The 26,066-nt window shown below is 42.6% G+C and overlaps 1 protein-coding gene across 27 annotated transcripts in view; it reads right to left on the bottom strand.

Moving 5' to 3' along the window:
• Positions 1 to 26,066, bottom strand: part of UNC80 (unc-80 homolog, NALCN channel complex subunit) — a 288,619-nt gene that overhangs the window by 109,899 nt on the left and 152,654 nt on the right. For all 27 annotated transcript variants that reach the window (XM_073633516.1, XM_073633519.1, XM_073633525.1 and 24 more), the window contains 6 exons: positions 23,606 to 23,706; positions 14,108 to 14,194; positions 13,540 to 13,723; positions 13,363 to 13,457; positions 1,266 to 1,355; positions 359 to 460 (listed from right to left, as the gene is read on the bottom strand). In XM_073633516.1, coding sequence (XP_073489617.1) covers positions 359 to 460; positions 1,266 to 1,355; positions 13,363 to 13,457; positions 13,540 to 13,723; positions 14,108 to 14,194; positions 23,606 to 23,706 — 659 coding nt within the window. The remainder of the gene's footprint in view (positions 1 to 358; positions 461 to 1,265; positions 1,356 to 13,362; positions 13,458 to 13,539; positions 13,724 to 14,107; positions 14,195 to 23,605; positions 23,707 to 26,066) is intronic.

Below are 26,066 nucleotides of genomic sequence, written 5' to 3'. Positions count from 1 at the left end.
TGTGCGTCAGATTTGTGTACACACGATCGGAATTTCTGGATATTGTTGTCGGAAAATTTTATAGCAAGCTCTCAAACTTTGTGTGTCAGAAATTCCGATGGAAAATGTGTGATGGAGCCCACACACGGTCGGAATTTCCGACAACAAGGTCCTATCACACATTTTCCGTTGGAAAATCCGACCGTGTGTACAGGGCATAAGGGTTTTACTATCATGAATGCATGCTAAGGCATTGTATTTCAAAATGTTTTTAAGATAAACTCAGGTTACAACTACTTCTGGGAAACCATAATCAGAGACATTTCGACATTTGGTGCAAAAGACCACAGGAATTCTTAAGAACATGACATTAACTTACCTGCTTCTGAATCAGTTCTTGCCCTTTCTCAGGGGGCATAAACACCAGGTTCAGTTGTGGAGAAACTGACCTCCGAAATGGATAAATGTCACGTACATAAGTCTAAAATTAATTAAAATATAAACAGAAATAAGAAGTATTACTATTTCATATACAATTCTACCTGAATGAAAGCAACGGAATAGAGGGCTGAGATTGCAAAAGGCACTAAAACAGCTAAATGCCCTACGGTCCTGTTACAAAGGTATGCCACTTGATTTCCCTTGTTGAATCCTACCCCTCACTCCCAGCTACCGTTGTGAAAACAAAAATCTCACTGATACTAGTAGGGCCAATGCAAACAAAAGTCAATATAGGAAGTTCAAGCAATTTCTTATTGCCTGAAGCAACCAATCAGAATATTCCATTTATTTTTCAACCCTGCACTGTAGATATAAAATTGGGAGTTGCATTATTGCGGTGGGCAATAAGAAATGATCTTATAAACTCACTTACAAAACATTTTAACACAAGTCCCAAAGCGAATGCATCTGACTTGGAACATCTAAAACTTCAAAGTAGCTCTGCTAAGATATATATATACAAATTTTTCATGTAGCTGTTGCATGCACCTAAATGAAATGGAATTGTTTGTCTAAACTTGTATTTATCAGATCAAATATCAAGTTTTTAAGGCATTCATTATTTTTACACTTCCAGTTGTGAGGCAGGAAAAAAGGCACAGTTGGGTTGAGCCCCCCTCCAACTGCAAGTTTAAACAAGATCTTAACAGGTGTTCTTCTTCAAACTCCATGCTTATTGTATATCTTTGGAAGCAACAGCCAGTTGGGCCCTACAGCTGAATGAATACATACATCTCATGCAGCTCAGTTAAAAGTTAGTTCTGCTGATCAGACCTTCACCTTACCTTATTATAATGAGTCAGATTCCATCGTTTATCCATAAGGAAGTAATTTGCAGCCTGTGAATCAGCTATGTTGAAAAACTCTAGACATTCCTGACAGGAAATATAGAAGGAAATATGAAAGCTTCAATTGTTTTAATTAATTAACTAATTAATTAATTAACAGAAAATATAGAAGGAAATATAAAAGATACAATTGTTTCAATTTACTATATAATTAATTAATGTAATTATTAATTAATTAATTAAAAATAAAAATGGGGGGCACTGTGTCTGATCCCCTTATAAGTGCTCATTTACTGTCCATCTCTGGCTTTAAGACTTCTCAATATCCAGAACAAGTGTGCAGCAAATTAAGCCAAAATTTCTAATCTGTAAACTTGTTCTTGGTCAATGAACTATGCCCCTTTCATACCGGTGGAGTCCGCCAGCGGGTCTGCCCGCTCAGCAGTGGATCTCTCCACTGATCCTCGCTAAGCAGGCGGATGACAGGTCCGTGTACGCTCCGCTGATGCAGACTGGACACAGACCGCTGTCCTTTATGGGCTGTCTGATGAAAATGAACCACCTGTTTTTTTCCATCCGACTTTCATCCGATCCGATCCAATCCACCAGGCGGATCTATGTCGGCATTTGTCAATGGACACATGTCCGTTGACATCCACCACTCAATAGAGAGCAATGGATGGACCAATCAGGTCCGCCTGAAAAACTGACAGGCTGACCAGATCAGTTCGTCATTGTGAAACAGGCCAAAAGTATTAAGGCCAAAAAATCAGCATGGCAGCCAGCCAGCAGGAGGATCTCAGTAAAGGCCGTCTACTGGTTTTCATAATAGGTGTGAGATGATTGTAGCCATATTAGTGCACTTAAAACAAAAACATTTGAGTAATGTACATGATACTTTTTTATTTGCACTAACATCCAAATTTTCCCTTCTTCAAGGTCCAAGCAGTACTGATACACAACGTTTTAGCAGAATGTTAAGTAAGACAATCAACACAAACATATTCAGCAATGGTAATTAATTACTATTGCTCTGTATGTTTGTGTGCATTTTTCCCTCAGAGATTGTTTTACTTAACATTCTGCTTAAACTTTGTGTATTTGTACTGCTTGGACCATGAAGAAGGGAGTACACCATGAAAGCTTGTCCTAAAAATTTGGATGTTGGTGTAGCACCCTCCTCTACTTAGGGTACTAAGTTAAATTTAGTTTTTGGCTTCACTGTAGTGAGTGGAGCAGTGATTGTTTCTGTCTGTTCAGGGTTTCCTCTGAAAGGTTTTTCCAGAGTATAGCGCAGAAAAATTTGAATAGCCATTATGAATATTTATCCTGCTCCAGCCAATCTCTGGAAGGAGACATCCAGGAGGTGGCTAGGGAGGTGATAAATGTTTGGGAAGCTTTGCCAGAGGGTTCCTTTACCTCTAGAGAGGGTTCCAGCTCTCTTGGGCTGCTGCCCCTGGAGGCAGCTCTACGAAATAGCAGGCTGAACCTCAACAGCTGCTGGGCTGAGAGCCTGGAGAAGATTGCCATCGAAATTCCATTTTCTGAGGGGCACTGCACTTAAGTCCTGGTCTGGAGATGTATCTTGTTATTTCCCTCACTGAGGATCTATCTGTGTATGCTGGGTGGCAGACAGCTCCCGGGACACTGTCCTGGAACCTTGCTGAGGACTAGTAGTTGTGCAAGTGCCAGAAGTGGTTATATGAACTACTGCTGTAGGGTTCTTGATATACTGGCTATTCCCTATTACTTCCAGAAAAGCTGCTATTGGAAGATTAGATAGTAGTTTGCTCTATCATTTCTACTGATTGTCTTGGAGTATCCTATGGCCCTCTCCTGTTAAAGGTCTTCAGCAAAAAATACTAAAAGATAACCCCTAGACCTTTGCTTGCCTTTATCCGGCCCCTGGGACACTATTCCTCCCACTGACATTAACAATAGAACATAATTCCTCCCGGTGACACCAATGATGAGGCACTATTCCCCCCTGACACCAATGATGAGGCACTATTCCCCCACTGACACCAATGATGAGGCACTATTGCCCCCACTGACACCAAGGATGGGATATTATTCCCTCCCACTGACACCGATGATGGGACACTATTCCCCCACTGAACACCAAGGATGGGACACTATTCCCCCCACTGACACCAAGGATGGGATACTATTTCCCCACTGAACACCAAGGATGGGGCACTATTCCCCCCACTGAACACCAAGGATGGGACACTATCCCCCCCCACTGAGCACCAAGGATGGGACACTATCCCCCCCCCCCCAACTGAACATCAAGGATGGGACAATATTACCCCCACTGAACATCAATGATTGTACCAATATTTTTTTTCTCCAATACCAAAAATAGGGCATTGTTCACTCCCACTAATGCCAGGGTATTTTGTACTCCCACTGGCCACAGTCCAGCCCATCTAAAGTCTGAAGGACAGTAAACTGGCTCTTTGTTTATAACGTTTGGAGACCCCTGCCCTAGACTGAGCCTAAATTGTTGGTGTGCTTACATGACTGGCCACCTCTGTACTATTGTGGGAGACCTGGGTACATTCTCAGCAGCCCCTTTGGGTGTAAGCACTAAATTCGTCTAAGCAAACTATACAAGGCCATTGGAAGACTGTTTAAAAGCTTAACCCTTTTCCATCAACAATCAGTAAATCAATAATACAGAAAGAGTGATGCTGCAAGAAACTCTTCAAAGCAAAACCCAGACAAAATATACAAGCGTGTACGCTAAATGCTTTTCTCAAAGCCACAGGTTAACAGTAATATAACATATGTAAAGATTTTAGCAAAATTTAAAGAAAATCTACGCCAAGACAAGGCTGCGCTGCTTACATTCTCAAGGTGGCTGGTCACTGACCCAGAAAACACCAAACAAGGAAAGTTAAAGCGATATTAAAGTATAACTAAAAACAACACTTTTTGTTTTAATTTGATAGAGGGGAGAGGGACTAGAACACCTGTCAGGTTTTATTGGTGTCTGTGACCCTGTTAGGGAGAATCACCCTCTCTATTTGTCCTGTTTACCATTATCATTAAAAGTGAAAGTAAAAGAAAATTCCAAATTTTGGGTTGTCCCCAGAAATGTAATAGAGGGGAAATTTTCCAATAGGAACATTAGTTCAGGTGAGCTCAGGGTCTCCAAGGCATTCCCTTAATTTGCAGGGATTTTCTCGCACTTCCTGACTGGCTATGAGACAGGAAGTGAAGGGAGATCTCTCCAATGGGACACAGATGGCAAAAAAAAGAAAATCTGACAGCGGCTATAACCTTCCCTTACTCTATTCAAAATAAAAAAAAAGTTTTGCCTAAAGTTCTACTTTAACCACATGCCCACCAGGGCACGACGATGTACGTCGGCACAATGGCATGGCTGGGCAAATGGATGTACAGGTATGTCCCCTTTAAATCGCATCAAGGCATTTTCCTGTTCTGCCTAGTGACATGACAGAGATCTACTGCTCCCTGTCATCGGGAGCAGTGATCGCTGTCATGTCAGTGGTAGCCCAACCCCCCCACAGTTAGAATCACTCCCTAGGACACACTTAACCCCTTGATTGCCCCCTAGTGTTTAACCCCTTCCCTGCCAGTGTCATTTACACACTAATCAGTGCATTGTTATAGCGCTGATCGCTGTAAAAATGACAGTGGTCCCAAAATAGTGTCAGATTGCTGCCATTACTAATAAAAAAAATTATAATAAAAATGCCATAAATCTATCCCCTATTTTGTAGACACGATAACAATACCACCAAAGGAAAGCTCTATTTGTGGAAAAAAAAGGACATCAATTTTGTTTGGGTGCAACGTCACACGACCACGCAATTGTCAGTTAAAGCGACGCAGTGCCGTATCGCAAAAAGTGCTCTGGTCAGGAAGGGGGTAAATCCTTCCGGAGCTTAAGTGGTTAAAGCCAAAATAAAAAATGTCATATATTGCAGCTTACTAATCCTTATATGTGGCAGTTGCATTCGTTATCTTTTTTTAGGCTTTTTCCCTCTGTTTTTACACAGTGATCTGGCCAGTAACACACCTCCTGTATTAGAGTTACCCCACTCTGGATGAAGGATCACAGGGGGCACCTTTGGACAGCAAGCACTGTCAATCTGGGAAGAGGGGAGTATTGGACTAGCAGATTTAAATACACTAACAAACTGAAGCCAAACTCCAGCTCACACTGTTACTACACAAGCAGTTACAACTTTTTTTTTTTACATGAATAAATAACAGCTGATCATTGTAAGCCCCCCCTGGCTTGTCTCAACACTCTAATGCCGCGTACACACGAGCGGAATGTCCGACAGAAAAAGTCTGACGGAAGCTTTTCATCATATATTCCGATCGTGTGTGTGCCTCATCGGACTTTATTATTTTAGAAAATTCTGACGGACCTAGAAATAGAACATGTCCTAAATATTTCCGACGGAACCAATTCCTATCGGGAAAACCGATAGTCTGTATGCTGTTCCGATGGACCAAAAACGACGCATGCTCTGAAGCAAGTACGAGACGGAAGCTATTGGCTACTGGCTACTGAAATTCCTTTTTCTAGTCCCGTCGTACGTGTTGTACGTCACCGCGTTCTTGACGGTCAGACTTTGGTCAGACTTTGGTTTGACCGTGTGTAACCAAGACCGCTTGAATGGAATTCCATCTGAGTTTATTCCGACGGCAAAACCGGTCGTGTGTACAGGGCATAAGTGCTACATTTGAAGGAGAGCTTGTTATATTGAAAAACAAGAGACTTAGGGTAGATTTAGACATGCATCTATATCTACCTTTACTCTGAAGCCAGATCCACATGCAAATCATGCTTGAGAGGCTACTGACAGGTGATGCCTCCTCATCACATGCTTTAACCTAATTTTTGCCAACAAATGCGTCACAACCACATGCATTGCATGCAGTTGAAGGGCATTTGCGGTGCTTCCTCATTTGCCTGAATATATCACATTCGGAGGGCTTGCTGCCGTCGATTGTTACATGTTGAGTAGAAGCGAAACATCGCGACTGCAGCATGTAAACATTCCATCCACTGCCTATTGCAGCTTAAGTGGGAGGAGTTGGTGGGTAACAAAAACAAGGCTCAACCACATAGTTCTCCGCCCCCTAATGAAGCCTTACTGGCTAGATCACCAGATAAAAATAAAGGAAAGAAAGTCTAAAAAAGAAAACCGATGCAAAATGTTTGCTTTTGGCTTCAATACCACTTTAAGATTAGGCCAATCCCTGATCTACATATTGTCACTGGTTCATAAAGTATTGAAGTCACTGGATTACCGTGACAGCCAGGCAACTAGCATATGGTGAGGTCAGCATTGGCAAGCTACAGTCTTCTTTCAGTACAGGTGTCCTTTAGGCCTCCTAAACAAATACGCTTTTTACTGCATATTATAGCAATGCATGATAATGCACAAACTGTGGTGTGTTTAATACCATTCATGTTGATTACAATAGTGGGAAACACTTCTCTACTGCACTGCACCACAATGCACACACTATGCTTTGTGGTCCCTGCATTAAAAGGGTCCTGTCCATTTTTCAGGCCACTGTCGTGCATTGCCAGCCTATTCATAATGAAGGGAACACATAGCAGCAGCCCAAAGGAATGTGGGTGGGCCGATAATGTGGAAATAAAACTTATAATACACAATCAAGCTTTCATGTTCTTGTGGGAGGAGTCGGGCTGCATAAAGCGTCCCCTTCGTCCCTCCATCCCTGTCGATGGTGGCTCACGTATGAGCGTCATTTTCGGGAGACAATTCCTTCATTTCCGGTTTTCGAGGAGATCGCGCGGTCTCATCCTCTCCTCCCTCACATAGGATAGCAGCGTCCTCTCGGTCCAGAAAGAAGCTTCATTTCCTGACGGGGCAGGTAAGAGGGTAATGTTCTTCCCTCCTGTCCATGGTCAAGGGGTTTGCTTTTCTAGGGAGATCATCGCCTGTGCCAACTAATGGGATGCTTTAGACAACTGCACTTTCACATTTCTTAAAATTCATGCTTAAGGGAACATGTTAATCCTGTTTTACTTTACAAGGCAAATATTTTTGAGGAATAATCTTTCTCTAGCAACAGAGCAGAGGTCAGGACAGGTGTCACAGTATGGTGGAGCACATAATGCTTCAAACTGGCAGTCCTCCATGTTGCAGGCGGCCTCTGACTATTGTACAAACATCTGTATTTCATATGCCGGTAAAGTAAGTACCTTCCATCATTGTCTTAAGGAGGCTAACTGCACCTGTTCTCCTACCTGCCAAGATAGTTTAGGCTGCTTCCATGGCAGATTTGATGATCTACTGAAATTATAAAATCAACTGATTGTTTAACTCTCTCTAAAACACATCTTAGATTTTGTCTTAAAAAAAAAAAAACATACAGCATCCGTCACCTGACATTTCACTACATTTCAGTCACCTAAGCAACACGTTTCAGGGCATTTCATTGGGAGTGTGTCATCTGGTTGACTGGCTGGAAGCTCAAGTGGCCAGGAACCTGCCTGCATACACCGCAATAAAACTGCCTCCAGTCCATTTCACCCCCCACTGGGCACAGAGCCATGAAGGCTTAGAGCAAACAGGTTTTTATACGGGCATAGTTTCCTACTTCATACTGGTCACCATTTATGTCATTTCTACTGCGGTTCTGTTTTTAAACATCTGTTATTGCTATTTTCATGTCACTACCTATGTTCAATACTGTCATATTTTGGGCTCATGGGCAGCACCGTTGTCGTCACTATCACAGGTACTGTTACCAGGTTAAACGTGAAGGATTTTTTACTTCCACAACACACTTGGGTAGGCATTGCTGTTCCACTCAGGTAGGTATCACTTGTTTTGGCATTTTTAGTTGTTGCAGGTCCTGTTAGACACCAAGTCACTCCTCCAGCTGCTTTCACGGTTCGTGGTTCATCTTGATTTACTTTTCAGTACTTTTCAGTGCCAGCGGGGCACCCCAGTTCCGGGGCAAGGGGCATGAGCACGCACGTCTCCACTGCATTCATAGTATAGAGGAATCCTGGTCTTGATTAATTTTTCTTGTTGCATGCATTTACACTGAGTGGTAGTTTTGTATGTTTATGCCCCTTTCCAGAGTTGGTTTACATATCAACAGGACTCAAGTTTTTTTTTTGCAAGCTTCAGCCAATTTTTAATGTATGTATCGGTTATTTTCCTTACGATGGATTTTCAGGGGGGGGGGGGGGGATTGTGTTCATTTCTCAAGCCTGACTCGTCGGTACATATGCGTGGTTTCTAAGTGGTAGCTTTGTGTTTTGTTTTTTTTCCATAGTGTTTTTTTCTACGATTCAACATATTTTCAGCTCATTCCAGGTTGGTTTTCTGTTTTACCATTTCATGGTACATATAATTTCTTACACCTTGGGTCTCACGTCCATACACCACTCAAGGTTCACCCATCACATCTATGGGTGCCGAACGAATTGAGATGATTGTTTTTAATTGGCTTGTACGGTGGCAAGTCTCCTCATCCATTCTACGCTGTTTTTGTTAGTTCTCACGTAGACACATTTTGCTACTCATGTAATTTGGCAGAACACTTTCAGGCTCCTTGGGCTTGAGTTTTTCCTTTGAGAGGCCACTAGGTTTCAGGGATGTCACAGAGCGGACTTGTTAGTTACTACACATACTTCCCGGCATTTGGTTTTCACGTTATTTCTGTTTTCACATTCTTGTTAGAATCACATTTTCACGATTAGGTCATGGCGTTACCACTGTAGCACTACCTATCATGGTTATAGGTATGTACAGATTGAGATGATCATTTATAATTGGCTTGAACGGTGGCAAGTCTCCTCATCTGTTCTCACACGGCTCGCGCTACGATCATTTCTACTCACATCAATAACCTGACACGTTTTCAGGTTTCAAAGGCCTAAGTTCTCGTTATTAATTTGCCTGATTACGCCTCAGGTAATTTGGCCTGGTAAAGTCAGGAGGCTGTCACATTTCAGTCCTGTTTAAACGTGCCTTTGTCATTTCACGGGGAAAAAAAAATGGGGGGGGGGGCAGCCAGGTTGGTCTAAGGTAAGTGATGGGTACGGTTGATGATTTTTCTTGGCTTACGACTTTGTTCTCGGCTTTATGCAGGTCATGTCACAGGCTGCGGACATCGAGGACTTTGCATCATCCCCCCTTCTCCAGCTGGGGGTTTGGAACATGGTAGCACACCCTCCTTGAGAACCTGGACCATCCCTAGACTCATGGCTGAACTGCAGCACAGGGGTATTTCATACCCGGCTTCAGAGCGCAAGGCTGAGCTATTCAGGTTACTGTTCCCCTGTGCTTCAGGCTCTAGCAAGTTAGACTTCGGACTGTAGCCTCATCCCTTTCTCAAATCCATGCTACCCTGAGTTCCCTGGCCTCTTCCTGCCAAGAATTGCGTGCAAGGGTGGAGGTGTTGGAGGCTCCGCCGAACCCAGTGTCAGGACTATCCGCCACTCCAGGGACATCTGCAGGTCCCGGGACCCCCATGGTACCGAGCCCTGTACCTATAGGCCCAGGTAATAGTATGGGTGTTCCTCCCATTACCCCAGTTCATTTTATTCCCGTTAACATCTGGAAGGACATTCTGGAGGGCAAAGATGTTAATTTAGCATCACTATTGATAGCTGCCCATGATGCTGCCGATAATAGGTCATACGCTTGCGGCGATGTTTTGGTGGTGGTTAAGACTAGGGATCATAGGCTCAGCCGCAAACTTTCTATCCCAAAGTTTGTCATGGCCTTTAGCTTGTACAGAGACATAATTTGCTCGGTGAGTCCACTTAGGAGGGAAGAGCTGGACCATTACCTTTACACAGTGGTAGAGTTAGGACAGAAGGGGGGTCAAATTTCTATGACTATCATCGCTTATTTTCGGCCAAGGCCGCTGCCTGTTTTGCTCAGTTCCAAGTGGTGACGGTGTGGAGTAACATAGACGCTGAATTGTTTTGCCGGAATTTTGCTGGGCTAAGATCACCAGTTTGTGCTACTTGCCAATCATCCACCCACACCGCTTACTGGTGCCCCAATTTGGAACTCCTTCCGCAGGGACGTCCAGGGGTTCAGGCACGGCACTCCCAACCCCAGTCCATCCGGCAACTTGTGACATATTGGGCCAGCTCATTCATTTTCTAGGCAAATCACAAATCTGCAATAATTTCAACCTAGGTTCATGCAATTACAGCCAGTGCCGTCTTTTACACATCTGTACCAGTTGTTTTAGGGCTCACCCCAAATCGGCCTGTACACTGAGACAGAACAAATCCATGTGCCTTTTTTACAGGCTTGTTTAGCCTCCCTTCCATCACCATGGTTGAGCAAATTTTTGGTGGAAGGTTTCACGGGGGGGATTCCACACTGGGCTTGTTTCCTTGCCAACAGGCACTTTTGAGTGTCAGAATCTGAGATCATCTGCCACAGATATAGAGGCGGTGGATGTGTTACTACAATCTGAACCTTAGGAAGGGTTTTGTCATTGGTGCTTTCCCAAGATCCCCTTTCCAGGTTTGGAGGGTAAACCCCTTGGGCCTGGTCAAAGGAAAATTTTCCAATAAATTAAGGTTAATTTACAATTTGTCAGCCCCCCATTGTTCGCAGGTGCCTAGCCTTAACTCTTTAATACCATCTGAGGAGTTTTCACATAAATATGCATTGGTGGATCAAGCAATTCAGTGTATCATTGGGGCAGGTGAGGGCGCTTGGCTGTCCAAAGCTGACATCGCAGATGCCTTTAAACTTCTTCCAATTTTGCCATCACTCTGGCAGTGGCATGGTATTAAGTGGAGGGAGTTTTAATTTTTTGCCACCAAACTCACCCTTGGCTCCAAGAGTAGTCCCTGGCTGTTTGATTGCTTTGCACATGCACTCAATTGGATCCTCACGCACAGAGAGAGTTGTCAGGAAGTGATCCACTATTTTAACGATTATCTTCATATTGAGAGTGGTGATCAGGCCCCTCCGACCTTCAAAAACTGACATCAGTTTTTGAGGCTTTAGACATCTCACTGGCAGTCAAGAAAGTAGAAGGCCCAGTTACTAGACTCACCTTCCTGGGGATCATGCTTGATACTCAGTGCATACAGGCCAGTCTTCCCACAGACAAACTGGTAAGGATCAGAGAATGCATACATGTGTTCACAATCTCCCAAGTTTGTACCAGGGTTAAATTACAGTCTCTGCTGGGAATGCTAAATTTTGCAATGAGGATCATCCCCCAGGGGAGGTCTTTTATTTCTAGGTATTGTCTTTGTTACCTTCAGCTCCCGACTCTGATTCTTGTGCCAGATTAGATCCTTCTGCTTTGTCGGATCTACACATGTGGGATGAGTTCCTGCAACATTGGAAAGGTGTTACCATGTTTATCCCTGCAGTGTCAGGGTTCTCCCTTCAGGGTTTTACAGATGCAGCAGCCACAAAGGGCTGCGTCTTTTTGTGGCTCACACTGGCTGGCAGGGCCTTGGCCAGATGAGGTTTTGTCTATTCCAGGGTTCACAGAGATGTCAGCTTTGTTCGAAATCTACCTCATTGTTGCGGCAGCACAGGTGTGGGGTCATTTGTGGGCAGGTCAGACTGTGTTTTTTTCCATGGATAATCAAGCCATGGCAGAAATCGTCAACAAGGACAGGTCTAGGTCTTTATTTATAATGTCTTTTGTGCATAGGCTCATTTGGCTCTCCCTCTGATTTAACTTCCACATACACTGTAGGTTCATCAATGGTATAGACAATGTAGCGTTAGATGCACTGTCCCAGTTTAGTTACCCACTGTTTTTCCAGCAGGTCCCAGAGGCCAACGCTGGCACCATCCCAGCCCCACACTTTCTTCAATTAATGATGGACTAGATACCCACTGGGCCGTTACAGCAGCTTTGATCGACAAATCGTTGTCAGTAAACACCAGGAAGGCATACGCCACAGCCTGGAATGTTTTCCAGGCCTTCCAGTCACGGTATCCTGGGGTTGATGGCTACAGCGTTCAGTATTTACTAGCGTTCACTGCCTTTTGCCACTCTCAGCTTAAGCTGGCCCATGGCACCATAAGGACATATTTATCAGGCATTCAGCACTTTTTGTCTTTATGGCACCATCCATTTTTTCAGCACACCCCATTAAAGCTATCCTCAAAGCTGTAGCTAGCAGGCTGCCCATCATGCTAGCTTAGCTAGCTTAGTGCTTAAGGCGGCCATGTATCTGGCATTTTATGGTTTCTTGAGGCCTGGGGAGTTTAATTTTTCTGGGCTAGGATCCAGTATTCTTTTGGCCAATCAGTTAGTCAGGTTCCCCGACTACGTTCAGTTATGTCTGCATACTTGCAAGACGCAGCAGCTGGGAGTCAGCACCGTCATTAGGTTTTTCAAGACCAACAATGCATGGTGCCCAGTTTTGGTCTTAGACCAGCTTGTAAGGGCAACGGTGGACAGGCCTAGGGACAGTCCACTATTGCCTTTCCCTAGTGCTCCCCTCTCTACAGCTCAGTTTATGCATCATTGCCGCACCCTTCTGGCCAATTTGGGCCATTCTTCCAGAATTGGGGTAGCTTCCGCAGCTTCTCACCAAGGGGTCCCGGTTCATGTGATCAAAAAATTAGGTAGCTGGAAGTCATCTTGCTTCTCTAGATATATCCTGTATCCTCTGGTCGAGATGTCACAGGCGTTTGTTGTTTTGACTGATTGATTGTTACATTTCAGTTTTGCAATAAATTTTTGATAGCTTCATCCTACTGTCTTTATTTTTGCTCCCTTTTAGGCATACTGACCATGTGACCACGGCACACCCCAGGTCTATTTTCTGTCTCTTCTTCCTTTCCTAAAACAATCCGTAAGGAGACTCCGAGTGCAATATTGGTTCTCATTACAAAGTCATGTCAGATGATGAAAGTGTTACTGCTTAGTCATTGTGATCAGGATTTACAGTTCATGTATTAAGCCTAGTGAGAGAATATCTCTTTTATGTTGGTCACTAAGTCATGCTTCCTACACGAATGATATCGGTTATATAAGGGTATGAGCGCAAATGACTCATAAACGACATTCTCTGTCTTTTTTCTTGTCTGGTTTTTGGCAGTATTTGCTGTACCTTTAGCAGTGCTTCAAATTGTGTATCCTCGTGAACTGGCAGCTGGGTTGGGATATCACACTCATTCTGGCCATGAACCACTAGTGTCTTTGTTCCTGCAAACCGAAAATAAATAAAGAAGTTACTCATTGCATAGTTAAACAGTTGTAGATAACACTGATCAAGGCATATCTGTACCTGGCATGGAAGCTGTTACTAGCAACTTCACCTCACATTGCTCTTTCTTCATTGTTTGCTTCAAGTCTTTAAAGAAAAGACCTTCCACATATCCTACCACTTCCCACAAGAAGGTAAGGGTTGCTGAAATGGCATCCATTCCCCATTCACATGGTGTGCGGACAAAGTACATAATAAGGCCCACCTGAGAAAAACAATGATTAAAAGATTCAGGATGAACATGTGAAATGTAACATAAGCTAAGGCGTAGCTTTCTTTTTATTTGGGTGACATGAAGTAGTGGTGGTCTTCTACAGAGTCATTATTGCTAATCATCATTCCATCGATAGACCTCTCCTATCTCCAGCCTTACTGTGACACCTAGGGTTCAGCTGAGGTTGGCTTTTTTTGGTGTCTTCTTTATATACAGTATTTCTTTGGACTTTTTTCATACAATGAAGGAATGTTTTGACTTGGGTTTCAGTTTAAACATTTTCAACATGCATACAAAATACATATTTCTGTATTATGTTTAAAGCAAAAAAGAAAAAGCATTTCAAAGCACGCCAAATACACATCTTCAGCTCACCAGATAGTTGAACAATATGTGTGATGTTTGTGCAGGAAAGTCTCCAATGTTCAGAAGCAATTTCCTCAACATGTAAATAAGCTCATCCTGAAAAAAAAAAAATCAACATATGTCCTTGGTCATACATTCCAGCCATCTAACCACATCCATCAGCAAACACAAACAGAGTGCTTACTACAAACCAGGTTCACAACAACGAAAACCTTATTGTTTGGGCTGCAGCTAAAGGGCAACATCAGGCGCACTAGGAGAGTACACATGTAACAATTAGCGTGTACACTCCGTGCCCAGCGGCCTATTTAAACTGATGTTTTAGTAGTTGAAGTTGCTGGTCTTCAGCTTGTTCCCATGTGCCTGAGACTTGATCTGCTGTATTTGCCTACCAGTGGATGACTGGGCTACTCCTTGGACTTCACCTCTGCTTCCTACCTTAAAACCTGCTCATCTGGTTCCCCTTAACCTTGGACTGATTACTGGACTCTCCTTTGCCTGCTGATTCTGCACTGCTTTGCCCGGCTGTTACCAATGTTGGCTTGCTTCCTGGTGATAAATAATGGGTACTTGTGCGCACACCAAAAAAATATATAAGCAAAAACAACTAAAAGGGTTAATGGATAAAGCTGCCAGCATTAGGATGTTCTCACACCAATAAAGGACAAATAAGGTAAATAAATTATGCGGCGCTTATTATCAAATAAGTGAATAACAAAATCAACTAAGATTGTAAAGCAATCAAATTATTCAGGAGATTCATATCAGAAAATCCAAATAATAATTGTTTAATATTGATCTTCCATAATAATGTGTAACTAAAGGTTATAATGAGCCATTGTTACATCAAAGAAATGAATATAATCCGCCCACTCCCCGGTGGGTTACAAATGGAGTTTTGCACAAAGATAGGAAATGTATTTGAATCCAGGAGGGGAAAATCAGGTGAAAAAAAGGGGGATAGAGTTCCTCAAAAATATATATATAAATGCTCCAACAGAGCACAGGAAGAATATGTGAACACTATACCATATATAAAAAGTGCAAGTGCATGTATAAAAGTGCAATATCAATAAGTTTAATACATCATAGCATTATAATAAATATTTTAGAAATGCAAATATAATCTGTGCGACATCTGGTGAATAAATTAGCCAAAAAAATATTGTGACATGCAAAAGTCTCACAGGATGCGTGAATAAATATTAATAAGTTCAAGCAAGATTCCAACAAAGTTGTGTGAAAAATCTAAAATAAAATAAAGTCCAAAAAAATCAGAAAAAGTCTTAGATAGAAAACACACAGAATCTTCAATAAATGCCCATATATGATACAATCCAAATCTTGCCAATCCCGATTAGAATATGTGAAAAAATAGTTCCTCAGAAAGCGCCCAGTGCCGACAATCAATCTCAGGTGTGTGTAAAACTGTGGTTTCCCCAGCCTCTTACCTCATGGCTGAGTGACAACAGCCCTGTAAGCAATTACAAGTGGTTTCATCAGTTTCACGATCCCCCCAATGATGGTTCCCCTAGGGATCTCCTATCACGGACCGCACTCCGCTCAAAAGGGTATCCCTTTGATAAAGTGACGTGACGGTCACACAACGCGTCAGCGAGGAGAGGCGGGCTTCATTCGGTTCACCAATCACGGCCGGATCGGGTAGCAGTCTTTTGTGCTCTGGCTTTTGTTAATCGTTTTACATGTAAGTGCAATACTTGGAATAAAATTCACTGTTTTAAACTACTACACTATGGAGTATCTCCCCCTGTGTTTTATATTGCTGTGCTGACTGACTGATCAACCTGAGAGCGGAGTCACACACCTTTGTTGGAATCTTGCTTGAAGTTATTAATATTTATTTACGCATCCTGTGAGACTTTTGCATGTCACAATATTTTTTTGGCTAATTTATTCACCAGATGTCGCACAGATTATATTTGCATTTTTAAAATATTTATTATCATGCAATGATGTATTACACTTATTGATATTGCACTTTTATACACGCACTTGCACTTTTATATATGGTATAGTGTTCACATATTCTTCCTGTGCTCTGTTGGAGCATTTATATATATATTTTTGAGGAACTCTATCCCCCTTTTTTTCACCTGATTTTCCCCTCCTGGATTAAAATAAATTTTCTATCTTTGTGCAAAACTCCATTTGTAACCCACCGGAGAGTGGGCGGATTATATTAATTTCTTTGATGTAACAATGGCTCACTATAACCTTTAGTTACACATTATTATGGAAGATCAATATTAAACAATTATTATTTGGATTTTCTGATATGAATCTCCTGAATAATTTGATTGCTTTACAATCTTAGTTGATTTTGTTATTCACTTATCTGATTTTAATAAGCGCCGCATAATTTATTTACCTTATTTGGTTTGCTTCCTGGACTCGCTCTGCCTGCCGACTTGGTCCCACACTGTCTGGCTGTTGCTGACTTCTGCCCGCTTCCTAGCTTCCACCACTACCACCTACTCTGGTGCCAAGCTGCTTTTGCATCCTTCCCTGAGGACTACGAATTTCAGTTCCACCTACTTACAGTGTGGACACCATCAGCCAGCTACCCCAGCACTCGTGCCACTCCTTCACACTCTCTGTCTCCACCTTCAGGAGTAATAGGCAGTTAGTGCAAGAGAGGCCCCCACAACATTCCAGTTCCACCAGGTACAAGATACCTACTTTCCTCTTTCACCTTTGTGCCTTTGCCTTCTCTTCCTTTATTCCCGTCTTTCCACCCCTTCTTTGCCTATCCCTTTCTACTGGCATTTTCTCCTCCTTGGTCATAACACCAATGTTAAAAAAAATCATCTTTCCACCCTTTAGCCCTTTCTAGTTATGGTAGGAAACAGTATAAACATTGCTGCCCAGTAACTAGTTGTTAAGTGACAAACTCACATTTGTTATAAAATAAAATAAATGCAATATGTCTAAATATAAATAGAATATACCTTCTCTCTCTCTTTTCCTTTGCGCCATCTCTCAAATGCAAGCTTTTTTCTTCTATTCTTAGACTTCCTGTTCTAGGCTGGCTTCTATGGTGGATGTTTGTTCTACATTCCCCCTTGTGTATGTGAATGTAGCCACCCTTTCCTGCTCGTTACTGAGATGGAATACACATCTACGTGCAGACACCTTCAGTGTTCCTGAAGAGGGGTTAATGCATATTGAGTGGGGGTTGTGTATAACCCCTCCTCCCTTTTTAGGGGTGGGCTCTTTGTACTTTGGGCATATCTTGTACCATTATATATTGACTGCTGTGTGGGAGTTTTTTATTAGTTCTGATGAAGAAGGCACAGCCCTTGAAACATATAAGCTATGCCCCATTGGATGGATGAGATTACAGCGTTGGGACTGGATTATGATACATGCTCTTTATTCTGTACATTTGTAAGCGCATTGGAATCTGTTTTTATAATAAAAGGTCTTATGATAATCTATTAGGCCTGTGCACCTTCTTCTTTTGCTTTTGTTTCAGTTTGGCTTTCCCCAATCTAAAGTGAGCTGCAAGGCCGAAGTGTTGTCCAGGATCCCTGTGGTGATTGCCTTTAATCTGGTTCCACAAGAGAGAAGAGGAGCTGTTTTTGGACCACTGTTTGGACTTACGGCATTGACAATACTTCCATCTGTAGCACTGACAAGAGTGTTTTGTTTTTATGTCTGTGGGAACTGTGGTATGCATAGAGCAGAGCATGTGACCAGAAATAACAGCACTGCTTGCTTTAGACTTGTAGCAGTCAGGTGCATCCGTGGAGAATAAAAGAGCATGCACAGGACAAAGAAGAAGCTTGAAAAAAATGGTAAGAAACTTTGTAAATAAACAAACATAACAAACAAACAAAACAAACAAAAAAACAGATCCATGGCATACATGAAATTTTAGAACAACTGATGTGAAAAACATTTGAGTTCATTGCCACTTTAAACTGTCACTCCATAAGGAGAGTTACTGGTTCTATGATGTACAGTATATGTAGCACCCTCTAGCGTGTGCTAGAAGTAGAGTAGGCAAACCATATCCTTACTCATGCTGTAAATTTGTGAGTCTATAATTGAGTCTGGATTTTTGGAGTTCAGGGCTGGATGACTCATCTTGACAGTTCTCTATTGCCTCCTCCTGATGTCTGGAAGGTTGGAGAAACCTTCTAGAATTAGAGGGTGGGGGTTAGGAGGAGCTGCCATGCATATTTATGAGGCCTCAACCAATCCCCAGTGGTGGGCTGGCAGGCGACTGAGAACCTCATAAATAGACATGGGCCATGCCAGCAGGGCAGTCGGGTGGAAGATGAAGTTACAGTGTCGAGGAGGCTGTTGGTGGCCCTGAGGGGTACCCCCTATTCTGGGGGGGGGGGGGGGGGCGACCTGCTTTGGGCCAGGGATTGGGTGCTAAAATGATCCTGCCAAAAACACAAGGGAGGAAACTTTCCTGAAGGCATAGGGGCAAAGAGAAGACAGAGTGAGTAATTCAAAACTGGTGGGGTCTACAAAGGGGGGAGACTGCCACATGTAGTAAGTCTCCCTTTAAGACAGCAGTGGGCTTAAGTCTTTTACATTTTCCCTGAGAGTCAGCTGGGTGGGCTGGTGAAGAATCAGCCGGGAGGGCTGGTGGAAGAGGCAGCTACAGCCAGGTGGGTTATCATTGACTAAAGAAGTGGTGCTGGGATCAGTGGCCACAGAGGAAGCAGAAGGAAAGGTTATACACTGTTTTACTTCACATTTGCTATTTTAAAGGACTTTGAGTTCCTGCCTGTAAGGGGCTGTTGCTGAGCAGACAAGGAGCCTGTCAGTTCCATCAGGAGGGGATCAGTATTAGTGTGTGTGTAGGAGGAAAGCTGAAGTGGAGTCTGTATATAGGAAGTTGTTACCATCAAGATCCCCATCCAAGATGTTAACCCCCTAATAAATAACAAAAACAAAGCTACGGACTATTTTCTGACTTTGTATGCCTGTGAAGATTCAGTGTGCCTGGCTGTGCAGGAGTGGGGGATCCCTGTTTATCTGTAGCTCCTACATGGAGTTTGCTACATATATTTATACTGTATATGTGAAGTTGCTGTTTTCTCTGAATCCATTCAAGTTTTATTCTGTGCTGAATCCTGATAAAAGTGAAGTGATGTTGCCCCACGTTACCTGTTTTATACAACTTATTTACCAACAATTAAATTGATCTTGGACTCTTTCAGTTTTGGTCTGGCTCTCCTTCCTGTTCTAGGGATAATTGATTATGTTCTGTTAGCTAATCTTTGTATTAACACACTTTTATCATCTTCAGTGAAAACCACCCCTGCAACTGTTGATTCCTGATGTAGCCAAAACTACTGTTGCATGATCTCATCATATTCCAGCTTGATTTCGGTGCTACCCACTCCAGTGTCATACCAGTCAACTGACTATCAGTGCATGGGTAATTGTATTCTTATGTTATTGGGTGATTTAACATTGTGCACTTAATTTGCAACACATTGAAATCAATCTGCTATCAAAGAGGTGGATGCAAATAACTCTCAACTTTGTGTTATAAAATTGAAATTGAATCATAGGAGACATCCTTCAGTACCCTAAAAAGTGAAAAATGTATGCTTCCCTTGTCTGAGTTAAATTTATTATCTGAGGTCAGAAACAATCCCCTACTGCCTCACAGAAGATGTTCTATTGAACGAAACATACGTCAGGCAAGGAATAGCGGTGATGTCTTAAGACTCGTGGAGAGTGTCTGACTGATGTTTTTCTGATATGCCTGTGTAACTTATCTTTGCTGTAAGTAGATTTGAAATAAACTCTTGTGCTTTTAATTGAACACTGACTGCGCAATGATTTTGTTTCCTCTTCCTTCTGGTTTACTGCATGATCAGGTCTGCGGCTCCCATGAGACCGATATATGTATCATTGGCATCCACTTAACAGGCTGAACAGTTGAACTGGCCTATACCTGAAGCGAGGGGTGAATACTCACTAATGCGTGTATAGGCCTTGAAAGGTGTTATTATCTGGTAAGAAGATATTTTTGTTTTATCTATCCCCTGAGGAGCATGAGGTGATACACCTGTCGTTAATTGGAAGTACACCACCCTTTTTTCACCTAAGGATTAACTGGTGTTTGGACACTTTCAGCACTTTAACCGCTTGCCGACCGACCGCCGACGGCAGCACAATGGCACTCCTGCGCGAATCGCTGCAGCAGTACGGCGAGCGCCTTAAGGAGTATAGGGGGTGCACGCGTGCCTGCCATGTGACATAGGAGCCAATGCCCGTGACCCCCGGCTACCCGTGATTGCTCCTGAGAATGACAGAACAGAGATCTGTCAATGAAAACAGACAGATCTACGTTCTGTCACGGGTGAGGCGAGCGATCTGTTGTTCCTAATGCTTAGGAACGATCGCTATCCTCCCCCAGGCAGTCCCATCCCCCTAGGACACACATTTAACCCCTTGATCGCCCCAGTGTTAACTCCTTCCCTTCCAGTGACAGTTATACAGTAATCAATGGCTATTTATAGCACTGATCACTGTATAAATATCAATGGTCCCAATATAGTGTCAAAAATGTCCGATCTGTCCGCCGCAATGTCGCAGTCCTGATAAAAATCACAGACCGCCGCCATTACTAGTAAAAAAAGAAAATTATAGTAAAAATTTGGTAAATCTATCCCCTATTTTGTAGGCGCTATAACATTTGCGCAAACCAATCAATATACGCTTATTTCGATTTTTTTTTTTTTTTTTACCAAAAATATGTAGAAGAATACATATTGGCCTAAAAGACATTTTTTTAAATATTTTTGGGGGATATTTATTATAGCAAAAAGTAAAAAATATTGCTTTTTTTTTTCAAAATTGTCTGTATTTTTTGTTTATTGTGCAATAAAGAAAAAAATGCAGAGGTGATTACATACCACCAAAATAAAGCTCTATTTGTGGGGAAAAAAGGATGCTAATTTTGTTTGGGTACAGAATAGCACAACCGTGCAATTGTCAGTTAAAGCGACGCCGTATCGCAAAAAATGGCCAGGTCAGGAAGGGGGTAAATATTTTCGGGGCTGAAGTGGTTAAACATATAATGTGTTTTGGATTATGCGAGGGACTTTAATGGTTTTTATCCACTGATAATATATTGAGGAAAGACTTTATTATATATCATTATTTTTACAGCGCAACATTTTTTGTTTATTTATTTGCTTTTATGGTGTGCACATATTTATGAGTGCTGCTGTTGTGTCACATATTATCAATTACAATTAGATCACTAAGCGCAATTTTCCCATATATACAGAAACAATTGAGTACTGTCCGTGATACTGCTTGGACCTTGAAGAAGGGGACAACATACCCTGAAAGCTTGTCCTGAAAAATTGTATGTCAGTGCAAAAAAAAAAAAAAAGAACAAAAACAAGTATCATGGACAGTACTCAATTGTTTCTGTTGCAAGTGCACTAATATGGCTACAATACCCCAACCATGGTTTATCTGTGGACAGATTTCATTGTATTCCACTGCAACTCAGCAAGGCACTGTGTACATAATAGAAAGAAGAAAGCATTTCTTTAAGGTTACTGATGCAGCATTAGAGTTGACTAGGCTAGAAAAGGAAGATAAAAAACTTGACAGGTTGGTGTGTTGTTGTAAGCTCTTCACAAACTAAATATAAAAAACTGAGCAGGTATCAACTCTACATAAAGGCAGATGATGAGATACTGTGAGCAGGTAGAGGAGAATATCGCATGTCAAATGGCAGTATGTCTAGACAATTGTAATCATGTTTTATCATAAACAAGCCACAGACAGAAAACACAGCACAGTGGCAAACAAAGGAAATAACAAGTTCAGTTTCCTATATACACATGAAAAAGGCAGAGATAAGGTACTTCTGCCTCAGCCCTAGCTAACAGTTTGAATCAAACGTCCATAAGGGCGCACGGGCGCTGCCCTCCACCTCCTGCCACCCCCCTAGCACCAACAGATAGATTCATGCATTGCATGAATCTATCTATGGCTGCTGCTGCCACCCCCTATTCAGGCGCCCAGCCCCTTTTAGAGCGCCGGGCTCCTGAATTACAGAGGCAGGGTTTTTTTCTGTTGAAGCACCTGATTAGAGCCATAGGCTCTATTAGGCGTTCAAAAAGGTGACCTGCGAGCGCCATGCTGGGCGCTCGCAGGTCACTCAGCTGTGTTAGAAAAGTGAATGAATATTCCTAACACTAACCCACCTCTCCGCCAATCAGGTGCTCGGATCTGTTACCCATCACATGATTGGCTGAAACGACAGGCACTGTGATTGGATGCCTATCAGGCGTCCAATCATAGCAGAGGACGGGAAGAGAGGACGGGAGAAGACATCAAGGAGCATCGAGGAGCTGTCCCACTGAGACAGGGTAAGAGAAGACGGTAGGCGAGGGGCACACTGGCAGCATTTGATATGGCACAGTGAGAGCATTTGATGGGGCACAGTGGGAGCATTTGATATGGCACAGTAGGATCATTTGATGGAGAACAGTAGGAGCATTTGATGGGGCAAAGTAGGAGCATTTGATAGGGCACAGTGGGAGCATTTGATATGGCACAGTGTCTGCGTTTGATGGGCACAGTGGCTGCGTTTAATGGGCACAGTGGCTGCGTTTGATGGCACAGTGGGAGCATTTGATATGGCACAGTGGCAGCGTTTGATGGGCACAGTGGCTGTGTTTGATGGGCACAGTGGCTGCGTTTGATGGCACAGTGGCAGCAACTGATGGGCACAGTGGCTGCATTTGATGGCACAGTGGCTCCGTTTGATGGGCACAGTGGCGGCGTTTGATGGCACAGTGGCTGCATTTGATGGCACAGTGGCTGCAATTGATGGCACAGTGGCGGCAATTGATGGGCACAGTGGCTGCGTTTGATGGCACAGTGGCTGCCTTTGATGGGCACAGTGGCTGCCTTTGATGGGCACAGTGGCGGCAATTGATGGGCACAGTGGCTGCGTTTGATGGCACAGTAGCTGCGTTTGATGGTACAGTGGCTACATTTGATGGCACAGTGGCAGCAATTGATGGGCACAGTGGCTGTGTTTGATGGCACAATGGCTGCATTTTATGGTACAGTGGCTGCATTTGATGGGCACAGTGGCTGCGTTTGATGGTACAGTGGTGGCAATTGATGGCACAGTGGCTGCGTTTGATGGGCACAGTGGCTGCGTTTGATGGCACAGTGGCGGCAATTGATGGGAATAGTGGCTGCGTTTGATGGCACAGTGGCTGTGTTTGATGGTACAGTGAGGCTGCAATTGATGGTGTTTTTTTTCAGAATTTTTCAGTTTGTTTGCACCCCCCAAAAATTTGGAGCACCAGCCGCCACTGAGTTTGACCTTTTCATATTGTATCCTCTCATCATTTGTTCTGACAAAATCTTAACCCTACGGGCTCTCCCATTTATTAATTCAGAAGAACAAGGTCTAAAATGTTGTGTTTTGTTTGTTGACAGTAAAACCTGGTTTGTAATGTAAGTGAATGTTACCTGTCGGTTGCTGATGGTGAGTTTCTCTAAGAAGTGTCTTAAGACAGTGGATGGGTCCTCAATCAAACAGTTCCAGAGCACTTGTTGGGCTACTGCACTCACTACAGGAAAACAGAAAAAAATCAACATGAAATAGGGAAGGGAAACATTAGTCCAGTGCCAAAAATACATAACAAATAATACTTATGGTATAAGCTCTAACAGACCAGACTTCTAAAAGCCATGTGGTATATGTTTTTTAATATATACAGTAGGGGAATATTTAAAAACCAGTGAATCTGTAGGAGAATCTTCCAGGTCCATGTGTTATAGTGATAGTGATCAATTTCCCACCAGAGAACCTTCTATGTGGTATATATATATAGATATACAGTTGTGCTCATAAGTTTACACACTCTGCCAGAATTTATGGTTTCTTGGCCATTTTTCAGAGACTATGAATGATAACACAAAAACTTTTCTTTCACTCATGGTTAGTGTTTGGCTGAAGCCATTTATTAACAATCAACTGTGTTTACTCTTTAAATCATAATGACAACAGAAACTACCCAAATGACCCTGATCAAAAGTTTACATACCCTGATGATTTTGGCCTGATAACATGCACACGAGTTTACACAAAGGGGTTTGAATGGCTATTAAAGGTAACCATCCTCACCTGTGATCTGTTTGCTTGTAATTAGTGTATGTGTATAAAAGGTCAATGAGTTTCTGACAGACCCTTGCATCTTTCATTCAGTGCTGTTCTGATGTTTCTGGATTCTGAGTCATGGGGAAAGCAAAAGAATTGACAAAGGATCTGCGGGAAAAGGTAGTTGAACTGTATAAAACAGGAAAGGGATGTGAAAAGATGTCCAAGGAATTAAGAATGCCAATCAGCAGTGTTCAAACTCTAATCAAGAAGTGGAAAATGAGGGGTTCTGTTGAAACCAAACCACGGTCAGGTAGACCAACTAAAATTTCAGCCATAGCTGCCAGGAAAATAGTTCGGAATGCAAAGAAAAACCCACAAACAACTTCAGGTGAAATACAGGACTCTCTGAAAACATGTAGTGTGGCTGTTTCAAGATGCACAATATGGAGGCATTAGAAGAAAGATGGGTTGCATGGTCGAGTCGCCAGAAGAAAGCCATTACTACGCAAATGCCACAAAGTATCCCGATTACAATACGCCAAACAGCACAAAGACAAGCCTCAAACCTTCTGACACAAAGTCAATTGGAGTGATGAGACCAAAATTGAGCTTTTTGGCCGCAACCATAAACGCTACATTAGGAGAGGAGTCAACAAGGCCTATGATGAAAGGTACACCATTCCTACTGTGAAACACAGAGGTGGATCGCTGATGTTTTGGGGATGTGTGAGCTACAAAGGCACAGGAAATTTTCTGATGGCAAGATGGATGCAGTATTTTATCAAAAAATACTGGAGGAACATTTGCATTCATCAGCCAGGAAGCTGCGCATAGGATGTACTTGGACATTCCAACATGAAAATTAACCAAAATACAAGGCCAAGACAACCTGTCATTGGCTACAGCAGAATAAAGTGAAGGTTCTGGAGTGGCCATCTCAGTCTCCTGACCTCAATATCATTGAGCCACTCTGGGGGGGTCTCAAACATGCAGTTCATGCAAGACAGCCCAAAAATTTACAGGAAATGGAGGCTTTTTGCCAAGAGGAATGGGCAGCTTTACCCTCTAAGAAGATAAAGAGCCTCATCCACAAACACCACAAAAGTGTTCAAGCTGTCACTGATGTTAAAGGGGGCAATACACAGTATTAAGAATTGGGGTATGTAAACTTTTCATCAGGGTCATTTGGATAGTTTCTGTTGTGATTATGATATGAAAAGATTTGATTGATAATTAATGGCTTCAGCCAAACACTAACCATGAGTGAAAGAAACATTTTTGTGTTATCATTCATTATCTCTGAAAGATGACCAAGAAATCACAGTGGTGTAATGGAAGCTGGCAGGTGATGTCACAGGTCTGTAAATTCGGCCCTGTTGTTGAGCCGCTCATTGACACAAAGTTACCGGGGCTTAGCGATCATGTAATTGCACTGAAAGAGATAAAAAAATAAATAAAAAGGAATTTACAATGAGATATTTTTCAAACAGTGGGCAGTCTGTGTAAGAGCTGGAGGAGGCAAAGTTTTAAACCTGGGTTATATTAACCTTTACTTCTACTTTAAAGTGGTTGTTAAGCCACTCTAACCTGTATACACCATCAGCACTGCCTCCTATTGTAGGATCCCCCTCTGTGTGTGATTTATAAAAATAAATTCTGCAAATACCTCATTTCACTGCCGAGATTGCGATCACATGACCTGCCAGCTTTCTCCTTTTCTCCTCTGAAAGATGCAGCAGATGGGGCTGAGATTCCTCTGCTGATGTCAGTCTGGAGAGGAGGAGGAGAGAGCTGGCTGGTCACGTGATCGCAATCTCAGCTCTTAAA

This window comes from Aquarana catesbeiana, linkage group LG06, assembly GCF_042186555.1.
Source record: "Aquarana catesbeiana isolate 2022-GZ linkage group LG06, ASM4218655v1, whole genome shotgun sequence".
Lineage (NCBI taxonomy): Eukaryota > Metazoa > Chordata > Amphibia > Anura > Ranidae > Aquarana > Aquarana catesbeiana.
This window is presented reverse-complemented; position numbering and strand designations above follow the sequence as displayed.